This window comes from Talpa occidentalis, unplaced genomic scaffold (genome assembly GCF_014898055.3).
Source record: "Talpa occidentalis isolate TD23 unplaced genomic scaffold, MPIMG_talOcc4v2.1 talOcc4.2, whole genome shotgun sequence".
Classification (NCBI taxonomy): domain Eukaryota; kingdom Metazoa; phylum Chordata; class Mammalia; order Eulipotyphla; family Talpidae; genus Talpa; species Talpa occidentalis.
In genome coordinates this window covers 117601629-117617376 of record NW_023602073.1, presented here as the reverse complement: position 1 = coordinate 117617376, position 15748 = coordinate 117601629, and the positions used below count along the sequence as shown (strand labels likewise).

The window sequence follows — 15748 nt, the reverse complement described above, 5'->3', positions numbered from 1 at the left end:
TTAGACATGTACCAAAATGAACAACAATATAAAAACATAAATATGTTAAAAAAAAACAAACAAACATAATGCTTTTAAAAATATACTTTGGAATGAATACGTCTGTAAAAATAATCATACCATGATTTTTTAGAAGATAAATTCATAATTCCATGTCTTTTGCTTTCTTGAATATTGGTACTTACAGAAAAAAAAATTCACAATGATTTGTTTTCTCTATTTTAGATAATAGACAGCCAACAAGATGAGATTGACAGAATGATTTTAGAAATTCAGGTGAGGAATGTTTTTGTGCTTATTTTAGTTTATCTCTGTACTGATTTACTCCTGATGATTACATCACCTAAAATATTACTCTCTGTGTGTGTGTGTGTGTGTGTGTGTGTGTGTGTGTGAGAGAGAGAGAGAGAGAGAGGATTAAGAGTTTACAGTGAAATTGTAAATTCTTTACTATTAATCTTTCCATTTTTTGTAACAAAAATGCCATTTGGCAAACGTTTCTTTAAAATATTGTGAGGACTGCTTTTCTCTATTTCTACCCTCTCCTCTTTTTAATTGGGTGTCAATGATCTACTAATTGAAGAAAGTGAACTCTTTTTAGGCTACTTATTTGATCTTTATATTTTATTCCCACCTAGAAACACATTCACACTACCACTGTCCATCTTATGTTCCTTCTCTTCAGAGTTCTACTGTGAGCTCTGATTTCTGCCTCTTTAAATATTGGTATCATATAAGTTTCTCTGTCCCCTCCTTTATGCCTCCATTGATACTACGTAACATCACCATCTCCGTTATCACTTTTTTCTTCTAAATGTTATTGGCATTGTAAATAAAACAAGTTTCTGGCCACTCTAGATGGGTGAGATGGAGAAAACTGAAATATAATATTAGTGATATGTGCAGTTAAAAAGTAGAAAGAAGGAAATGGCAGACAGTTCTCCATCATATGTTTTCCCTAAGATGGTAATATTTGATCACAGACCTGAATGAAGATATATCCAGGGGATGAGCCTTTCAGGCAAAGAGAGCAACCAATGTTCTGAATTTATCTGCTATGCTCCAAGAAAGGAGGCTGCTAATCTGGAATAAAGCACTGTGGGGTAGAGTGGTGAAAAGTGATGGCAGAAAGTAGCCTGGCACCAGATCGCATAGGGGTGTATATCTTTTTTATTTTACTCAAAGTATGATGGAATGCCACTGAATAAATTTTGCTAAATAATTTTTATTTTCCCACTTCCTGATAAAATAAAAATTGAAGTAAAAGAGAAATAAAAAGTTTTATGTATCAGAATTATAGACAGTCTTTTCTTTGGCCATATGAAGTGACTTAGAGGCAAGAAACAAGTGCTGGTGAGGGTGTGGAGAAAAGGGAACCCTCCCACACTGTTGGTGAGCAGACAGACAGATCCAGCCACTGTGAAAAGCAGTGTGGAGGTTCCGCAAAGTACTTAAAATGGATCTGCCACATGATCAGCAATTTGACTTTTAGGTTTCTACCTAAGAATATAAAAGCACTATTTTTCACAAGTAAAAAGACCAAAGAAAAAGCTTATTTATTGAGAAAGTATTTTTTCCTTGATAGCAGACACTTTTTGACTGCTTTCTATTTAAGAATTTAGTATTAACATCTGAACAATATTTTTAGTTTTCATGAATTATAATGCAACTTTGCATAAGTAAAACATTTTTAAAAATTAAACTTGAGGAAGAAAGAACTTTATGATAACATAAAATAGGAGATAAACATCACACAGTAATAGTGGGAAAAACACTGAATCAAATCATATTTATTTAGTTAAAGAGTCATATTCTGGAAAGATGTCCCCAAGATGGCAACAGAGAAGGCTCTTTGCTTCGTTACTGAAAGGGATGCCACACCCAGGGAGTCTTAAATAAGAATTAGACTGGACGGGTTTAATATATATTTACAGGGCACTACACCTCAAGACAACTGAGTGCACATTCTTCTAAATTGCACATGGTATATTCTGGAGGATAGACCACAAGGTGGATCACAAAATAAACCTTCATAAATTCATGAAGACTGAAGTCCTATCACCCATCTTCTAGGATCACAGTGGTATCAAAGATTAATTTTTAAAAATGCTTCGATCTTTTTACTTGTATGGAGAACATGATACATTAGGCCTGTTGTGGGCACATTATAATTGATAATTAAATTTAATTAAACCTTGAGAAAAAAAGATGGATTTAACTTTTGAAAAATCAGGTCCATATTTCTTAGGCAGGGAGTAGCCAGAAGGGAATCAGCACACATGAATCACGGAAAAAATGTTCTTGGGCCTTATATGTGGTAGGAGTGGTCTCCAAACCTGTGTTTATATTCTCATTATTTGAGATGCTTTTTAAAAACAGGTTTCTGCCTAAAACATAGGCATGCAAGTTTCTTTTTGAATTAGTGCTTTATTGCAGCACTACTATAATAACTAAGATATGGAAACAACTTAAATGACAAAAAAAGAATGAATGGATCAAGAAGATACAGTATATATACACAATGGAATACTACTTAGTGATCAAAAAAGATAAACTCATGCCATTTGCAGCACATGGATGGAGCTGGAAGGGATTATGCTAAACGGAATAAGTCAGAAGGAAAAAGATAAATATCAGATAATTTCACTTATATGTGGAATACAGAGAAACTGAACAAAAGGTCAGAAAAAGACTAAGCTGACCATAGATCTGAGGCATACAACAGGGGAGGGGAGAAAGAGGGGTCAAAACGGGAGGGAAGAGCACAAGGGATTATGGTGATGGATCATGGGGGCTCTGGTGGTGGGAGAGCTATGAGGACTGTACCTGAGGGGTGAAGTCAAATATTGTCCAAAAATTAACAGTGATGCAAGAAAATAAATAGATTTAATAAACAAAAAATAAAAGTGAAATACAGGTTTCTGGGGCCCATCATGAACCTAATGAGTCAGTATCTCCTGGGTAAAGCTTGAAACATGTATTATTAACAGGTTCCCCAGGCAACTCATATATAGCCTGACAATAATCCTAATCCTAGAGCCTTTATAAAGTGTAACAGACTTCTTGCTTATTGGATCTAAAGTGGGAATTGATTGTGAAGACTGAATTTTTTTAAATTATGTCATTTTTGTTGAGGTAACTTTGGTTTACAGCATTGTACATGCCTTAGTATAGGATTTCACCTTTTCAGATGTTACCACACCATGCCTGCCACCAAAGCATCAATAATCTTCCACTGTAATTTGTTGGCTCACCTCTCCTTCTGCTTTATCATCCTCATCTTCCCCTCTGGTAGCCTCAATTCTGCATGAGAAGACTGAAATTTAAGTAAATTTAAATAATGGTTTAATTTTGCATCACCTGAGTGTGTTCTTGGACACAGTTATACTTTTTGGTAGTTCTTGCTACCAAAATAGGACTGGAAGAAAGTGATCCAGGCAAGATTTTTTTCCTTTTATATTGTGCTGAAGATTTATAACAGTTTTATTGAAATATAATTCACATACCATACAGTTAACCCATTTAAGGTGCAAAGTTCAATAATTTTTAGTATACTCATGGGTATGGAACACCAAGACCACAACCAACTTTAGAACATTTTTATCACTTCATAAAAGACGTTAAGATCGGATGGTTCCACTTATAGGAGAAATATAGGGAAGCCAAACAAGGGGTCAGGGGGGAAAAAAACCAAGCTAGCAGGTATACTATAGAACTGAGACATACCGCAGCAGAGGGAGAGGGTTCAAGAAAAGGGAAGGAAGAGCACAAGAGACTATGGTGGCAGTTCAAGGGTGCTTTTGTGGTGGGAATTTTATGGGGATTACACCTGAGGGAAGAAATCAAACATACAAAAATGAGCAACGATGTGCAAAAAAAAAAAATAAATGTAAAATAAGTTTAAGGAAAGACATAAGTACCGTTTAATTATTACTTCCTTAAATCTCATCCCCTCTCCAGTCATAGGCAATAACTAATATATTTCCTATCTTGATAGATTTTTGTATTCTAAGTATTTCTTATAAATGTAATAAAGAATTGGTGTTAATTCTTTAAATGTCATATCATTCCTCCTTAAAGCCATTTGCTAACACACTCCAAATATATAAACAGTTAAATAATAAAGAACCGTGTAGAAGATAGCGTTAAACAGCGACTTAGGAGTTAATATGTTTTACCCAGATAAAAAATTTCTTGTTGAAGATGATGTATTTTTTCATTTGTTGTCATCCACTCTAGAAGTAATGTGGGTTGATTTATAGATGAAGGCTTCATCTTCAAAGGGACGGCGGGGGCGGGTGGAGATAGAAGATCTAAAGTATTCAGTGTTCTTGCTTACCTACTGATTGCATTTTAAGTGATGTCATGCTTTGTATTTCCTATGCTCTTTGTTCTAGTCTATGCAAGGGAAACTTTCTAAAGAAAAATCAACCACTCAAAAGATGATGGAAGATATGGAAAAGAAAGAAAGAAATCTACAGAGATTAACAAAAACATTGCTGGATGTGAGTAGCAGAAACTCAGATTACTTTCACAGAATTAAGTTTAAGCAAATGCTTACTTTGTACATATTACTAGCACTTTTTTAAATTGAAGACAATTTTGATGTGCCAGTGAATGAAATCCATTACATTTCCTAACTAAAATTATAATAAAGAGACAAACTTCCATCTTTCTTATGTCTTAGCATACAGTTTCATAGGCAGCTACAGCAAAGTCAAATGTAATTAGGTCCCAGAGTCATTGAATAAGGCATAACTGGAATATATTTTTTAAAAACTCCTTGAAAACTCCTAAGGAAGGTGCAGCGTTGACTTTTCATCATGGAACAAATCACACTTTCTTCATTTAATTATCAGATGAAACACTTGCAATTAAGGACATGTTACTCAAAAAAATAATTTATTAACTCGCATTGTGACAGCTTGTCTTTGAATTCTTATGAATGCTTCTCTAAAAGTTAGGGGCATTTTCCTGTGTAACCACACCACCATTGTCACACCAACAAAAATAATAATTTTTGACATGATAATACCTACTCTATATTAAAAGTTCCCTACTTCTCCAGATGTTTTTTATTATGACTGTTGAAACCAGCTTTCAATCAAGAATTGTAAGTTACATTTCATTTTGTCTTATAAATCTAAGAATATGACTATATTCTTCTCCCATGTTAACTGACTTGAAGAAACTGGGCTATTTTATATACACTTGAAGATTGTCAGGCCTGCTAGACGTACGTGATTACTTCCTAATGGTGTAATTTATCTTGTTCTCTACACCTTCTATTTCTTGTACCCCAGAAGTTAGAATTGTTAGGGGAAAAAGGATGTCCTAAAGCTAATTCCATACAGGCTTTGTGGACTCCACCCCCACTCCAGACCAAAGCCATCAGGACATTGGGAAAGACAAATCCCATCACCACCAAAGGGAAGGTTGCTGGAACCTCAGGGTGAGGTTAAGCAGACAGGTTTGGTATAAAACCTGGGCACGTGGGCTTTGGGAGGTGCCCTTTTTGGCTCTCCGCCAGCTCGCAGCTCGGCCAGCTCTCGGAGTGCCTTTGGGTTTCCAGGTCGGCGGATTGGGTAGGACGCATTAAAGACTTTATTTCCCTATTTTCTCCCTGAGTTGTACATTTCCTCATTTCCCTTTCCCTTGTAAATAAACCTTTTATTATCCTTTTGTGTGTGCCTGTAGTGGAATATTAATAAGTCCCTTTTAAGCGCGCTGGTGAGGACCCACAGCCAGGCAACCCGTTTTATATCGGGGTTGCTCTGTAACAGTCCTAGATTCAGGTGAAATACATTTTGATATGATTACCGTGTTAAGGTATTGTGCGCATCTTCAAATTATATGTTTGGTTATCCCACTGTTAAGTGACAGAAATACTGATTTCCCCTTTTTAAGGTAGTAACAGACTGGTTCTTTCCACTGTAACATTATAGCCTCTGCATACAGCAAGTAGCCTCTGGGATGATAACCTGGGTGACTGTGTGAGTAAGCATGGTGTGCGCACCCTTTTCCTTCCCGTAGTTTTAGTATCCACTAATGATCATTTTCTGAGTCATCTTCTAATTGTATCATTCCTACTGCATTTATTAGCTGGCATTCATCTATTAAAAAAAATCTTTCTTCATTGGCCCAGGAAAATTGGTTATTCTGAAATACAGTTCCAACTGGAAAGCTAATTAAACTTACCTTTAATTAGCAACTTTCAGGATGAGAAGTAGATGGTGACAGTTTGGAGGAAGATGTGTGAAAGTAGCTTTTTCAGAGTGTAATAAATTATGAGTCCATATTGATACTTCCACTTCAAATTTAACAATTCAGACTTGTTTGGGTTTTTTTTCCCTTCTTTGATTTTATATTTGTGTTTTTTTAGTCTTGTACTAAAAATTTGGGTTCTTATCAGCATTATTAGTATACCATAATACTTTCTTTCCCTTAAGATACAAAAAATAGTTTCCATGTAAGTCACTGTTGCTACTAATAATAAAGCTATAGGATGAGGTTTAAAGTTCCTTTGCAGTTTTTATGTTCTTAGAATAAATCTTATTATAGAAAGACACATAGACAACCCTGATGCTCATTATGTAACAGCATGAGAGACCCTATGATCTAGGTCTTTGCATTTATATTTTCTTTATTAGGTTTACCCTAGGGGATGTGGCTTGGCACAGAGGAGCCATTTCCACTATTTACTTCTTTCTTTTTTGTTTATGCAGTTAAATTTGGCTAAATGTATATGACTCCACTGTTCTGTTTTGTAGACTTGAGGGGGAAATGTTAACCTATATGGTTTTGAGTACCTATTACCTGTTCAAACCACTTATTTTTGTCTTCTTTATCTTTTGCAGAACCAAAGACAGGCGGAAGAAACATGCGCTTTATTGGATCAGGGCCAGGAAGCAGACCAGTCCAGGCAGCAGGCATTTCTTTCCAAACGGCCTCTATTTGATTTGAGTGTGATTGATCAGCTGTTCAAGGAAATGTCCTATTGTTTGTTTGACTTGAAAGCATTATGCAGTATTCTTAATCAACGTGCTCAGGGCAAGGAGCCTAATCTTTCATTACTGCTGGGAATCAGATGTAAGTGGCTCATGACATGTCCTTACCTTATTGCTTAACAATCAGAAACCTGTCCTCATGAATTGGGAACTTCTGACTTGCTTTTTCCTTATTTTTCAAATCTCCATTTCTGCTTAGATTTATAAATCTCTGAATCAATCTGTGAGTCTGTGAATACCTGTTATTACTTCATTGCTAGAACTTACCTCATTATATTTACAGAAGTCATCAGGTCATAGTCATGGGCTGCCACTTGGCAGAAATGCCTACAGGTCTGTGGTTTAGTGGGCTAGGAAATGTTTCCTATGCTGAATCTTAATGCATGACTGGAATGGTCGTCAATTAGGTGTGATTTTCTGATTATGTTTCCAAAAGTAATGAGTCTTTTTACTTGCATGTGGTAGTTGTATAAATTAATGACCCAGCTACCTGTCCTTCTGGTAAACTGTATCAGAGAAAATGTTCACTAGCCTTCCTCTGCAGTATATGTCCTTTGTTAATTGTTTAACATAAGTGCCAGTGCTGTCAGATGAGCCACTTCTATGGATTATAGATCCTTGTCATATCTGCTTGTTTTGTCCCCTTCAATGTGACACCCACCCATCTGTCTCAATTCTCCCTTCCTGCACACATAATTGTTAGAGCTGTGACAGGAATATCCTAGTTTCGTTTCCTGCCTATGCTACTTTTATAAACCCTTATCTCTGCATGTAGTTCTAAATTATTAGAATATTGACATATTGGTCTCTTTAATAGAGAAGATATATCCTTCAATAAGGATACATGAATGGCTTAAGACCATAAGCCAAATGGTGTATTGAGTTACCTGCCTAATAATTGGTTATTAAGGGATTGGAATGACAACTAGTTTTATTTCCACTTTCATCAAAAAGTTTCATTATTTTGCATCATAATAGTTCTTTTGGCAAACCAAATAATGTTTATACTCAAAAAAATATCACTTGTTAATGAAACATGCAACTGTGCTCGGCAGTGTCAGTAGAATTTCCCCTTCCACATAGATGTAGCTGTAGGTATACAAATGAGTGTGAGTGTGCAAAAAAAAAAACTTAATGCTGAAATATATTCACCCTTTCAGTAAACATTTATACAGTTCCTCTGTTGTCCAGGCACTAAGGTATTGATAATTCACATACACTGGACACAGCCCTTGACCACATACTAACCAAATTATTAGAGCATTTTGATATGATATATAATTGAGTTATGGACAGAAAACATTAGAATACTAAGGGAAAAAAATAACTAAATTGACCTGGGAAGGACTGTTCAGTCATCATGGAGTAGCTGTTGTTTGACTTAAATCTTAAAGGGAGAGTAGAAGTTTGCCCAGTGAGCATGGGGATGGTTTAGTTAGTTGTGATCTTGTGGAGCAAGAAGCAAAAACTCACACATAAATGACTCATTTTCTTCACTATTTTAGAGCTGGTAACCTCTTCAATTATTTTGTAACCTACATTTATACTATCCTATATAACATTTGTTAAATTTTTCAGTAATAGCATAAGAGAACCATTCTAATATAAAAAAGGGAGATTTGAGAGCCTTGCCACATTCCCCTCCCAATGTATACTTCTTCCCATCTTTAAAGTTTAACACCAGAATCCTTACCTTGTAATTCAGCATTTGTGAAAATTTGACCAGCCAGCAAATGTCAGTGGATTCATTTGAATCCTTACCTAATTACACCAATGGTTATCTGTTAACGATGTTCACCCTACCCTTTAAACTCTGCTCCCCTGGTTTCCGTGACATCATTCTCTAGGTTCTGCTTCTCTCTTTATGACTGCTCAGTCTCAGCCTCCTGTGGAATTCTCTGCCCCTTAAATAATTGGTGTATCCCTCAGGGTGCTTTTGATGTTGATTTTTTTTTTTTTATTTACTTTCTCTGAGTAATCTTAACCATGTCCTGCTCTGTTAATTGTGATACCCTTGATCTATACATTTATATCCTCCCTGCCTACAATCTTTTTAGCATTTCTGATTATACTTTCCTGTATATCAGAACCAGCTATTTCATAGGCATCACAGACAGAATAGGTCCAAAATAGAACATACTTTTCTTCCTCCATAAACCTCTGCTTCTTCTCAGTGAGTAGCAACCGTTATCTACCTATCACCCCACCAAGATGTTGTTCTCCACCCTACTTTTCTTCCACTGGTCTCCTGTGCCCAGTCCCTGACCCTTACTGAGTTGCTGGTGATTGAGCTCCATTAATTCTGTTAGTCTCTCTACTACTTAAAACATTTATTCCTACCATTCCACCTCCATTGGACTGTTTCCTTAATTCAAGTTTTCATAATCTATCATCTTTGTCAACCATTTTACCCACCATCTTCCCACCCCAGTGAATTGTCACATTGCTGTCAGAATGATCTAGCTAAACACTAATTATTTCTTAATATTTGTTTTGTATTCCCCTAATGTAGAGATAGGTAACTCCATCTGCCTCTTTTGTCTTACCTCTCATAATTTGTGTTCTGCTATTTTAAAGCTGTTTGCTGATTTCCTTGAAATACCTCATTCTATTAGGCTGGTTTTCTGTTTCTATACTTTTGTTCATTCTGCTTCCTAGGTGTATCCATTGAACGCGTGCCCTCTCTAGCTGGGTCTGGTTGTTCTCTTCCTTGTTCCATTGTACCCTGAATGCACTGTAGTTCACCTGTTATACAAGACTGCTCGTTTATAACATGGCATGTAAATCATTAAGAATAAGCAGCTACATCCACTCATTATTTTGCTGACTTATCCTCTAGCATAGTGCCTCAGTTGTGGTGGGTGTTCAATTAATTTTTGTTAAAATCACGAACTGTCTGACTTCTATGTCTCCAGTAAGCTATCCAGGCCAGTGCAGATACAAGGTTCATTTTGTAATCACTAGTTCCCCCTGTGTTTATGGTGAGATAATGCTAACTAAGAGAAGAACTGGGGTAATTTATAAAAGATAGCTGACTCAGGGCCTCCTCCTCAGTTGTTTATATTCACCCACTGGGCAACTATCAGCCTGATTTAATTGTCTGGGGCTAAAGAGGTCCAACTTGAGATATCTTTTGAAACATGACTTATATTTTGATGCTAGCAAATGCACTTAGGAGTCTATTAAATTTAAGGTAACATCTATCACTACACAAATAATTTTTGGGATTTTGTCAAATGAGAAGAACTAAGAGCTCTAGTTGAACTTGAAAAGAGACAGCGCGTACACTTTTCTACTTTCTGGATACTGTCATCCATTAACCATGTTGAATTTGTGTGTATCACTGTATGAGTTTAATGTATTTTAATTAGCAGAATTTTAAAAGAAACCAAGTAGACAAGATCTTTTTAATATTGAATGATGCCTAATTCAAACCCGAGACTGACTTGTATTCAGTGTAAAGCTGTTACATTTCCGATGGCAATTGAGTTGGAAATCCTGAAATGTCTTTATTCAAAAAAATGTGAGGCATTCTCTCCATGTTTTATTTCTACAGCAATGAATTGTGCAGCTGAAGAGACTGAAAATGACCATAGCCCAGAAACACTCACTAAAAAACTATCAGATGTATGCCAGCTGCGAAGGGACATTGATGAATTAAGAACTACAATATCAGACCGCTATGCTCAGGACATGGGGGACAACTGCATTACCCAGTGATCAAGTGTTGGTTCTATAGCAATAATGACCTGTTGTTAAATGCTGCTGTATTAACAGTTCTTCATGTTTCTTTTTAGTAGCCATAATGGAAAGTGGCAAGTAGCATAGGACTTGCACATTGGTTGTTTTTTTCCCCCTGTGGATTTATTTTTATTTTTTTTTTTGGTGGGGGGGGGGAGGGATAAGGATGGGGAAAAGGGAGTGGGAATGTGTGAGGATGTTTCTAAGGGATTTACCTAATCAGGCCACAAATTGAATTATCATTTGAAAGATCTGATAAAACCTGTAAGAAAAAAGATCTGTATTCTCAAACTACTGATTGTAGGACCAAACTGTGAAGAGTGCCCTTCAGATAAAGGGGTAGGATTTTTTCTTTTAATCCCATAGTTCTTTTTATTTTTGTTTTGTTTTGTTTTTGTTTTGTGTGTGTGTGTATGTGTGTTTATATAAGGATTTCTAGGGTCAAAGCTTCTGATAAAGGCACACAGTATTTATTCTTGTATTTCTTTTCTTTCATGTAGAAGCTTGTGTTGTACTTTGGGGTTTTCAAGGGCTTGCTGAACAAGAGTTCCAGCAGCAGGCAAGTGTTCTCATAGTAGTAAAACAGGGAAAACCATTTGTATTTTGAATAGTCACTGTGCTAAGATGAGGTTGTGGGGTTGATTTGATTTTAGTACTGTAGATAGGTCAGCTGTTTTTCCAGAGTGATTGTGGTTGACTTAGAGGTGTGAAGTTTTGATGTGATGGTCTTTTATTAGCATTGTAATTTATATACTACAAGGCAGTTTAACATAATTTGAACTAATTTTGACATGTCCCTTACTATTTGCAATTTTAGTTTATAATGTAGGCAAAGCCATATATAATTACTATAAACCTTCTAAGGGTTGGGATTATTATTGTAAAAGAAAGATTAACAGAATGACTCTGGAACAATAGCTTATTTATCCAGATCTCAAATGTTTACATTTTAATAATTTTGTATCTATTTTAAATTTGAAATTACTTTAAGAAAAGGCCAACCTACATTCTTTATATCTGAATTAACACTAGCATAAAACAAAATATAAACCCGGGTGATATTTCAGTTCCTTTATTAGGTAAAGTACATTCAAAACAGGATTTTTCATAGAATATAAACTTGGCAAATTTAGTTCTTCTGAAGTACCTGATAGCACTGTGAAGTGCAACTGATTTTTAAATAGACACAATCATTTAAACTTCTAAATGCATATTTCCCGTGTTTTAGTTGGTATTTTGGAAGGACTATGTGATTATTTCCTTCAGGGCATTCATTACATTCTTTCAAATATACTTAGCTATGGCAGTCATTGTCCGTTACAAGCTGGTTTGATCTCTTGATGTAACCAGATCTCACTTAAGTCCAGACTAAATAAAAAGGTTGAAGGAATAAGGGTATGACTCAAGCAGGATAATACTACTTTGACCAAGAGCAGATTGCATGTCTGTTTTCCTGACAGGGATGTGCCCAGAAAATATTTTTCTTGAATATCTTCAGCAGTGAAAACATGTGAGATTTGATCCATAAGGAAAATGTCTAGGAAGACACATTAGTTCAAAATTTGACTCATATCCAGCTGTCAATAAATTATCTTGTGTTTCAACAGTCTGTTGCAGTACATTGTTAGGGGCATCAGACTTCTCAGTGCCTGAGTCCTCCCTGCTTTTCTTACCTCTTAGGATCTGAGCACTGTGAAATCAGTGCACGATAGTGCTTCTGCATCCCAAGGTCCCTTGCCTAATAAGGAAGGCCTTAGTCACTGGTAAGAACTTGACTTTCTAATGTATTAATTTGCTTTTTGATATTGATGGCTTGAAGACAATCAGGGAATAGTAAATTTGTACCAAAAATCTGAAGCGGGAATTCTGCCTTGTAAAATTTAATATCTATAAAAATGGCCCTTTATAGTAAAGTAGATAATAGAATTTAAAACAGATAAAAACCACAAGTGCAACACAGATTTTTACATTCTCTTTTATTAGAATCCTCTCCCTCTACCCCCAAGCACCACAGTTTTGGAAGTAAAGGCACACTAAAATGATGGACAAACAATCACTAATTTAGGCCACTAAAAATCTTAAATTTCTCCTTGGGAAAAGTCCTCCTTTAGGGACTTTTATGATTGTTGTTTTAAAGAAACTTTAGGTCATTTGTTTTAACATATTGTAGATACATTTTTGTTTTCTGGCTTTCTGGCTTTATGGTTGGAAATCATTTTCTGTTTTTTTAAATGTTAGTTTTACAAAAATTACAGAATTTGACTTAATTCACGTATCTTGAGATAAAAAATTTTTTACTTAGCAGGAAATAAATTGCTGATGTATTTCAGTTTCCAAAATGTACGCTCTCCCCAAAAAGAGCATTTAAGGTGTGGTTTCAAAGTATATTTTTGAATTACAAAATTAATCTCTTGGAGTCTGAAGTTTGTGAAGGGACCTAGATAATAATTAGATAGCCCTAGCAGAGGTTTTGGTGAGGGAGATGAAACTAGTAGTGTTTTAATTTTTCAGTACTCAATTTTAATTTGGGGGGAATGCCCCTCTTCTAGGACAACAACCTCTTGTGTCATAACAGTAATAATCTTGGTATCTCTCATTGAAAACCAAGACTTTACCATTAGAACAAATAGAAACGCTATTTAAACTATGATGTGTTGAGAAGTTACTACAGTGATATATGTATGAGATGAAAACTAACCTAAAATTAAAAGTAAATATATTTGAAAATTTCCTTAGATATGAAAACTTTTTAATTATGCTTTTGTCAATTAAATGCTTATCATCTTAGGAAGTATCTCATGCAGTATTAACATTTATCATTAGTATTTTGGATTTACAATTAAGCTTATTCTGCCTCAGTCATACTAAAACAGGGATAAAATAACAATTTTTTCAATAAACAATCCAAATCATCTATGCAGATAACTGACAACAATAGTTCTTTTCATCTGATGTCAGAATAAAAAGGATGACTTTAGTTAGTTACATGTTTCGTTAAATTTATTTTAAAATAAATGTGGCCTTCCTTTTATTTGTAATGTGCTCTGATATTTAGTGTGTTAACAGTATTATACTTTAGTGAAATTTATTTTATTCATGACAGTTATTAAACTGAAATAGATTTCTTTCAGCAACCTGTTAAAGACAATCACAAGGACTGGAAAGTGTTGTTAAAATGGTTATTTGTAAAGGTACTGCTTTATTGGGAAAATGCTCTTTCAATATCAGCAATCATTTATTGAAAAACATAGTAGCTGAGAACTTGGGCTGTATTTTTACATAGAATAGTTCAGCTCAGGCATACCTTTAAATTTGGGTTATTGGCATTCTCTTATATAGGTTTCTATCACTGTAAATATGTAATTACAGTAATAAGCAGTTCTCACAACCATGCTCACTCATACTGTATCATTTGAAACTGCCAGTAGCTGGAACTCTCAGAGCCAGAGTAATTCATTTTGGTTTTTTGATAGCTTGGTATTGACAAAAGAAACTATTTCCTGTTTTGGTATGAAGAATAAAATTTCCAACTTCACCCCAAAATGCCATGGTGGCATATTTGTTGTATAATAATATTATACATTTAATCATGAAGGGGGAAAGATTTTAGATTTTTGTATTTTTTTTCTTATTTAAACAAAGTATCGAGTATACTCAGAATGTAGTTTCAAATCAGTAAGTCATTAACAACCCTTGCAGCTGCATACAGAGAGAACCCTTTGTGCCTTTTTGCCTGCAGTAAGCATTCATTTCTATTTTAGGTTAGCTATAAGAATATTGATGGCATTGCACCTTGTTCTTCTGTGAATAGACCTGTTTAAGGAGTTGTTTTTTTTTTTTTTTTTAAAGTAACGAGCAGTTTTTCATTATTAAGTGGATACCTTCACAAACATGAGAAGCTCGTGTCTTTGGAGCTCTGCTTTTTCCCTATAGAATGAACAGGAAACTCCTTTGGAATGTAGTGTGTACATATATGTATAAAGTTATTTAAATGCATAAACATAAAATTCTACATCACGTTGTTGTGATGACAAGTAATAGTAAGGTGCTAGGTGGTTACATTAAAAGCACAGCAGAGTGTTCAATCAGTCACTATGACTGGTGATTTCTGTAAAATAGGTTCAGTTTTTGAACCACCCAGAATACCTCACATGTAAATACAGTGGTTATGACTTAATTGAAAAACAGTTATGGTGAAAAGAATGTGAAGCCACTGGTTGGCTTATGCCTTCTGAACTATAATTTTTACCTCTTTTTTGGTAAAGAGGTTTTTTTGGTTTTGTTTTTAATAGGGTTTACAGCTAGAATTTTGAATGCCAAAGTTCTATTTATTAAATTAAAAAAAGTTTTCAATGTTAATGGCTAAGTATTTTTCCACTGGACTATTGTTTGTTGATGTTGAAATTTGTATTTACAAAGAAATAAATTTTTTATAAAATTATTTGTGTCTTCTAAGTTCTTGATACTGCCTAAGCATGTCTTAAAATTTTCAGACTCCTGAATTCTCATGACACAGATATGCTGGATTTTTTAGGTAAAATCTTTCTGTAAATACACAAGAGAGTTTTTGACTAGAAAGTGGAGACTTCTGCCTTCTAGGTCTGTCTTCCAATTCCTTTCAATTACTGAAAAACTTTCTCAGAACCTTCTCACTGAGATTTTCTGATGATAGTTGCCTTAAATACAAAGGCACACCTGTATCCATTTCAGCTAATAGCTTTCTGACCCCCTTTTGAATCCCTAAAATCCCTATTTAAGCCAAGAGTCTTTTTTCTACCTTTCCAACAGACAAAATTTGATTTGAGTTTTCCATTGCTGCAAGGTTGGGTTGGCATATCAGATCTTTTTTGCTTTCCCTCCTCTAATCAAAAGTTGAAACCTTGCGGAAGCATAGACAAGTAAGACCTTGTTAAAAGGCTGCTCTATAGAAGCTTTGGTAGTTTGCCAGCACAGATTCAGAAATGCCCTGTTATGGCGGCGCCAGTAATCCTTGTTCTAAT

At 35.1% G+C, this 15748-nt stretch overlaps 2 protein-coding genes across 19 annotated transcripts in view; one reads left to right on the top strand and one right to left on the bottom strand.

Moving 5' to 3' along the window:
• Nucleotides 1-8900, bottom strand: part of PLN (phospholamban) — a 59729-nt gene extending 50829 nt beyond the window's left edge. For 3 of the 14 annotated variants that reach the window (XR_008553328.1, XR_005126923.2, XM_054699131.1), the window contains exons 1-2: nt 8701-8880; nt 3255-3316 (exon numbers count right to left, since the gene is read on the bottom strand). The gene's annotated coding sequence lies outside the window, so the exon portion shown is untranslated. Of the gene's footprint in view, nt 1-3254; nt 3317-6198; nt 6444-8700 lie in introns of all 14 variants that reach the window. The other 11 variants (XR_008553326.1, XR_008553325.1, XR_008553332.1 and 8 more) reach the window with 9 other exon arrangements.
• The window catches only part of CEP85L (centrosomal protein 85 like), a 142724-nt gene extending 127563 nt beyond the window's left edge, over nt 1-15161 (top strand). For 4 of the 5 annotated variants that reach the window (XM_037520307.2, XM_037520305.2, XM_037520306.2 and 1 more), the window contains exons 10-14: nt 226-276; nt 4398-4505; nt 6858-7089; nt 10564-10733; nt 11249-15161. In XM_037520307.2, the coding sequence (XP_037376204.1) occupies nt 226-276; nt 4398-4505; nt 6858-7089; nt 10564-10727 (555 nt within the window). In that variant the 3' untranslated portion in view covers nt 10728-10733; nt 11249-15161. Of the gene's footprint in view, nt 1-225; nt 277-4397; nt 4506-6857; nt 7090-10563; nt 10850-11248 lie in introns of those variants that run through there. The other variant, XM_037520303.2, reaches the window with a different exon arrangement.
• The last annotated feature ends 587 nt before the right edge of the window (nt 15162-15748 follow it).